This window comes from Diorhabda carinulata, chromosome Y (assembly GCF_026250575.1).
Source record: "Diorhabda carinulata isolate Delta chromosome Y, icDioCari1.1, whole genome shotgun sequence".
NCBI lineage: Eukaryota > Metazoa > Arthropoda > Insecta > Coleoptera > Chrysomelidae > Diorhabda > Diorhabda carinulata.
The window spans coordinates 11,617,649-11,624,296 of record NC_079473.1 but is presented as its reverse complement, the minus strand read 5'-3'; the positions used below and the strand labels follow the sequence as shown (position 1 = coordinate 11,624,296).

The 6,648-nt window shown below is 38.1% G+C and overlaps 3 protein-coding genes across 3 annotated transcripts; all 3 read right to left on the bottom strand.

Annotated features, from left to right (window-relative positions):
• Positions 1-479: 479 nt before the first annotated feature.
• LOC130902947 (uncharacterized) lies at positions 480-2,522 on the bottom strand. The gene has a single exon (XM_057815236.1). It carries the CDS (start codon positions 2,520-2,522, stop codon positions 480-482), a length of 2,043 nt encoding a protein of 680 aa, XP_057671219.1.
• A 602-nt stretch (positions 2,523-3,124) lies between these two features.
• On the bottom strand, positions 3,125-4,057 carry LOC130902945 (uncharacterized). Its single transcript, XM_057815235.1, has one exon. It carries the CDS (start codon positions 4,055-4,057, stop codon positions 3,125-3,127), a length of 933 nt encoding a protein of 310 aa, XP_057671218.1.
• Positions 4,058-4,362: 305 nt separating this feature from the next.
• LOC130902944 (uncharacterized) lies at positions 4,363-5,544 on the bottom strand. Its single transcript, XM_057815234.1, has one exon. It carries the CDS (start codon positions 5,542-5,544, stop codon positions 4,363-4,365), a length of 1,182 nt encoding a protein of 393 aa, XP_057671217.1.
• Positions 5,545-6,648: the final 1,104 nt, after the last annotated feature.

The following is a 6,648-nucleotide window of genomic DNA, read 5'->3' as shown; positions in this document are numbered from 1 at the left end:
CCTCAACTATTACTTTTAGATCATTATTATTTTCATTTCTTTGCTGTGTTTGTTGACCAAAAACTGCCTCTGTGGCCTTCTGTAAAAATATTGGTATATATTAAGCACTAAGCTGTGTAGGTAAATTGTTTTAGTAAACATCTAAGAAACTTAAATATTTGGTAGGTGTTTAGGATTGATATTCTTTTACTTGAAATCAAACCCAATTTTACATCTACTAAAAATCAGCTATATTTTCTAAGGTTATAATCAAAACTGTATTAATAACATAACGTTACAAACTACCACGTTTCAGTACGGAAAACAATCGAATCTCTTTTTGCACTCGTTGTTCGCACCTTTTGAAAGAAGTTTCAACTGTTCAGTTCTATGGAATCAGAGTCTAGAGAAGTCGATTTTGCATAAAGAACGATGAGGCCAATTACACTTACGTAGTCACCACGAAAAGAGCAAAAAAAACACAGTTCATTAGTCTTTCACTACTCCTTGTCGTCAAGCGGCAACGGGCAGATCTTGGCAAAAGATCTTTTTACGTGGCCGTCAGTGGTACGGATTGTGGCTACTCTTGCTACGCCGTCTGCGCCGAGATGAATGGCTTCCACGCGTCCTAGTTTCCATTTCATTGGGGGTTGGTTGTCCTCCTTTAGTAGCACTAATGTGTTTGCCTTGAGCGAGTCGTAGTTAAATTTCCATTTGGTTCGCGTTTGTAATTCGCTCACATATTCCTTGTTCCATCTTTTCCAAAGGTGCTGTTTAACTTGGGCTAGATGCTGATACATGGATAACCGATTTCTCGGCAAGTGGGTTATGTTAGGCTCAGGAGCAGCATTTGATGATCGACCGATTAAGAAGTGTGATGGTGTTAAAGGATGAAGGTCATGAGAAGAGTCTGATAGGGGCGATAATGGTTGAGAATTTAGAATTGCTTCCACTTCGGTCAATATAGTATACAACTGTTCGAAAGTGAATGACAAATCTTTTGTAACACGTCTTAGATGATACTTAATACATTTAATTCCCGATTCCCAAAGTCCTCCAAAGTGAGGAGATCGCGGAGGTATAAACTTCCAAGTTATGTCATCAGCTTGAAAGGAGTTTGTTAAATTTGTTTCGTTATTAATAATAAACCTTCCCAGTTCCTTTAGGGCATTGTTGGCCCCTACAAAGTTTGTGCCGTTGTCACTGTAAATACAAGCGGGCTTGCCTCGTCTGGAGACAAATCGTTTTAAAGCCAACAGAAAAGCATCCGTACTAAGATCACTCACCAACTCTGTATGTACTGCTTTCGTAACGCAACAAACAAAGAGGCATATGTAAGCTTTGGATACCTTGTATCCTCTTCCGGATTTATTTTTGATCGACATAGGTCCGGCATAATCAACGCCGACGAATTCAAACGGATGTCTCGATTTCAAACGCATTTCTGGTAAAGGCGCCATTATGGGTTGAGTTTGAGTGGGTTTATACCTAAAACATGGAATGCATTTTCGCACAACGTTTTTAACTAATGTGCGTCCGCCTACAATCCAGAGCCTTTCACGAAGCGTAACCAACGTGTGCTGCGGTCCAGCGTGCATCAATCGTAAATGCGTGTTCCTTACTAGTAACTCGGCTAAATGACTTTTAGACGATAAAATTGCCGGGTGTTTTTTCTCAAAAGCAAATTTGGCATTGGTTAACCGTCCGCCAACTCGTAAAATGCCATCGCGGTCCAAAAACAGATTAAGACTAATAATTTTGCAGTCAGCGGCAGGTTTATTCTTGTTCAATTTGTTAATATCACGATGAAAGAATTCGCCTTGCGATAATTTTGTCAAACAGTTTAATGCACCGTCTAATTCAGAAACTTCCAATGGTCCACTATTACTTAGTTCAGAATTTCCCTTGGCCTTACAGTTTAAATAGAAACATCTTATATATGCGGTGATTCGCTTGAGTTTATTTACGTCCGAAAAATGTTTAATAAAATCATTTTCTGAACACGAGATAAGTAAATTAACCTTTTGTTTGCGAATATCGGGCAAATTTTCGTTTTTGTTAAGACATTCAGGCCAGCTCTCCTTTCTTTCTTTTAGAAATGGAGGCCCCTCCCACCACAGCGAGTTATTCAATAAATTTCTGGGTTTTACACCTCTCGATACGAGGTCTGCGGGATTGCTTTTAGTCGGTACGTGACGCCAGCTATCAGCTGCCGACAAGTCTTGGATTTCGGCGACACGATTAGCAACGAAGGGCTTCAATTGATTGGGTGGATGCTTCAGCCATCCCAAAACTACCGTTGAATCTGACCAGTAAACGCACTGATCAATTTTTATACGTAATGACCTTTTGACTTCATTCGACAATCTGACTAAGGTTACGGCTGCCATTAACTCGAGTCGCGGCAGCGTAACGGTCTTTAACGGTGCGGCCTTGGACTTTGCGCATAGAAGACTTGTAAACACTTCACCATTCGCGTCGATAGATCTCAGGTATATACAAGATCCGAATGCATCTTCGGACGCATCCGAAAATCCGTGCATTTCGATCCTAACAGCACCTTGGCATATAGCGCGTCTCGCGATGCTCAAGGAGTTTAGTATCGGCAAATCGGCCTTAAATTCACTCCAAAACCTTTCGATTTTTATTGGGACTACCTCGTCCCACGATAGACTCTCCAGCCACAACTTTTGCAGCTATATTTTCATTAGAATGACACTTGGCGATAGGAGGCCCAAGGGGTCCCAAATTTGTGAGACGTTAGAAAGTATGCTTCGTTTAGAAACCTTGGTTTCAGATATGTCAGATATACTAAACACTAATTTATCGCCAGAAGGCTGCCACATAATGCCTAATGTTTTTGCATTTTCATCCCCTCCAAAATTAATTACATGATGATTTTCAGTATTATCACCCACATATTTCAACACGTCTGGATTGTTCGAATAAAATTTTCGCAGTTGAAAACCACCTTGTTTTAATACGTTACTTATATCGAGACACATTTGAGCTGTTTCCTCTAAATCATCCCCTCCGCTTAGGAGATCGTCAACATAAAAATCTGTTTTAATAATTTCTGCTGCTTTTGGATATCTACATTCGTTTTCGTTCGCCAGCTCAAATAAGCACCGTATTGCCAAATTACTTATGATGCCGCTGTTGTACCGTACGTTACGGTTTTTAATTCGTATGTAGTTAACGTATCACTCGGCTTTTGTCTCCATAAAATCCGCTGAAACCGGTGTTGCTCGGGCTCTATTAGAATCTGGCGATACATCTTTGTAATGTCCGCGCTTACTACCAATTCATGTTGCCTAAATCTTAACAAAATAGAAAAAAGAGTTTGTTGAAGGGTGGGACCGACATATTGTAAGTTATTAAGCGATAATCCGGAAGAAGTTGGCGACGACGCGTCAAAAACGACTCTAAGCTTCATTGTCAAGCTATCATTTTTTATAACTCCATGGTGAGGCATATAGTAGGAACTTTTGTCAGTTTCGGTATCCTGTATCCTACTCATATGGTTTAAATCCTCGTATTCGCGCATAAAATCGTCATATAATTTTTTCAAGCGTGCGTCCCCTTCTAATTTGCGTTCTAAAGACATGAATCGCTTTATTGCTATTTCCCGTGAGCTTCCTAGTTTTTCAGGATTCTCCTTAAACGGTAACGTTACTACAAAACGCCCGTCTTTATCTTGTTTAGTGTATCGCTTAAAATGTTCTTCACACGCATTTTCCTCATTCGACCTTGGTAACTTTAAGGGTGTTTCTTTCACTTCCCAAAACTTAGTCAAACATTTTTGAATATCCGTATCGACATTGTCATTTTGTATAAAGTTGCATGCGACCGAACTAGATTTTACGCCGATTGGACCGGATACTATCCAACCGAATTGAGTTTTTTGCAGTATGGGGTTGTTTCGGCCTAAAGGTATCTGCCCAGCACAGATGACCTCCCAGAATATGTCTGCTCCTATCAAAATTTCGATTTTGCTTGATTTGAAAAAGGTTGGGTCTGCTAAATTTATGTGGTCAGGCACCTTTAGCTTTGAAACATCAACATTTACTGCTGGCATATTTTCGGATATTTTATCGATAACAAAAAACCACTTAGCACAACAATAATCGTTATATAGGGATTTCAATCCCACTTCACATTTGAATTTAACATTTGACGAAATATTATTCAAGCCTTTAACCGTGATATTTGCTTTATGAGTTTTTAACTTTAATCGCTTGCATAAATCTTTAGTCATGAAACTTGACTGCGCGCCACTGTCTAACAACGCCCGCGCAATATGAAAGTTACCGTCGTTATCTGAAACCTGGACGTATGCCGTTGAAAGAAATACGTGGTCAACAGAACAGCACGCAGACAGTACTACAGAATTTTGTTGTTGCTGATCTGTTGTCGGATTTTGCGTTTTTCCGTTACTTCATTAGATTGCTCTGATGCCGACCATGCTCTACGTTCCCTGTGCAATAATGTATTGTGTTTCCCATGACATTTAATACATGTGCCACGTCGGCATACCTTACTATAATGACCCTTTTTCAGACAGTTAGTGCATAATTTCAATGCTTTTGCTTTACCTTCGCGTTCTTCTATCGAAAGCTTAAGGAACTGCTGACAGTTGTGAATATAATGATTCCCTTCGAATAAAACACAAACTGGAGTACGAATTTGATTATCTGTTACTAAAAATGACCTAGTATTGGAGCTGGAAATTCTACGCTTGTCTGTTTGATTCTGTGCTATCATTTCTAGCATATCGGCTCTTGACTTTAAAAAATCCTTTATATCTTTAAAAGTAGTGTTTTCTATATCTGATTTAACATTTTCCCACTCGCGCAAAGTGCTATTATCCAATTTTATAGAAATCAAAAAAACAAGTAATCTATCCCACTCCGATACTGGTTGATTCAATTGACTCAGTGCCCGCAAATTTTTAGAAAAATCATCTATAAGTTTTCTCAGCCCGCTAGCAGATTCCTTCATTACCGATTCACCGCTAAATAATGATTTGACATGATTGTGAATTAGCAACTTGTTATTATCATACCGATCTAATAATGCATTCCACGCTACCTCATAGTTTGCCGTTGATATCTCTAGTGATTTTATGACGAGAGCCGCCTCTCCTTCTAGTGATGCTCTGAGATAGTGAAACTTTTGAATATTACTGACTGATTTATTTTCATGAATTAACGAATAGAAAGTGTCTCTGAATTCTAGCCAGTTCTGATACACGCCACTGTATTTTGGAAGATTTATTGTTGGTAACCTAACATTATTTAATGATTGTAAATGCTCATTTGTTTGAATTTCGGGACTATTTTCCGAACTACTTGTTGAATCACTCGGACTCGATTTAATTTCGTGTTCACGCAAAAATCGTTTTGCTAACGTTATTTGTTTAAAATATTCATCCTCGAATTTATGCCGTAATTCTAATTGATTATCTAAATCCGCAGCTTCCGTTAATTTTTCAATATTACCCTGTATATCTTCGAACTCAAATTTAACCTCCTTTAAAGCTTCGACTCTTTCCACAATTTGCATTACATCAACCTCCGTCACTGTTTCTGAATTTAATAAATTACTTAAAACCTTTGAAAAATGTGTTAATTTTGACTTTATTGTACCTCTTTTTTTTATTGAAGTCGCTAATTCCGACATCGTAACGATAAATAATTATTTAAATCTTGTTAGTTAAATTTCTAATCTATAAGCCTATATGAAAGCAATTCAACATTAACGAACCAAAGGATTATAAGATTAAATAGGAACTCACTTTGTTTCTGGTCGCTTTTCTCTCTTCGTCTACTGTCCAATATTCTACTGGGCAACTGGCTCACACAATATAGAACGCCAACGGCTGCCGGGAACCGTTTTCGATGCTTGCACGTGGTAATTATAACCCCGAACTTCGATTCTACTTGGATTTTTAGTAGGAAAACCACGCTCTGCTACCAATGTTTAGGATTGATATTCTTTTACTTGAAATCAAACCCAATTTTACATCTACTAAAAATCAGCTATATTTTCTAAGGTTATAATCAAAACTGTATTAATAACATAACGTTACAAACTACCACGTTTCAGTACGGAAAACAATCGAATCTCTTTTTGCACTCGTTGTTCGCACCTTTTTTAATAGGTGGCCTCGCCAAGAAGCTCTTATTAAGCGGCGTTGCCGATACGCACTTTTCCGCAGGCATACTGGGGAAACTGAACAGTAGGTTTAGAGATCCGCATATGCAAGTAACCACTTTTAAGTAGGTAATAGAGTAAAGCTCTGATGTACACCCTCATACATCTTCATTTTTAACACCGAAAAGCACTGATTGTTTTTAGTATGCAGTGGGATCAGGTTTGGATAAAAGCCTGCATAATACATAAGACATTTGAGTCTCTTTTTAAATATTTAAAACTTTAAATACTCTTAATAGGAAACGTTTTATTTTTAGTTAAATTAAGGTTATGTTTTATATCATGTGTTAAACCATTGTCAAATACCGATCTAAATTCATCAAATAATAAAGTGTGATTTTTTGGTATTACCTTCAGAATATTATCAAAAATCACGTTATTGATTGCCAGACACTTAACATCGTGGCAACCCCTTGCCAGACACCCCTAATGTTCATGAAATTATAATTCTAC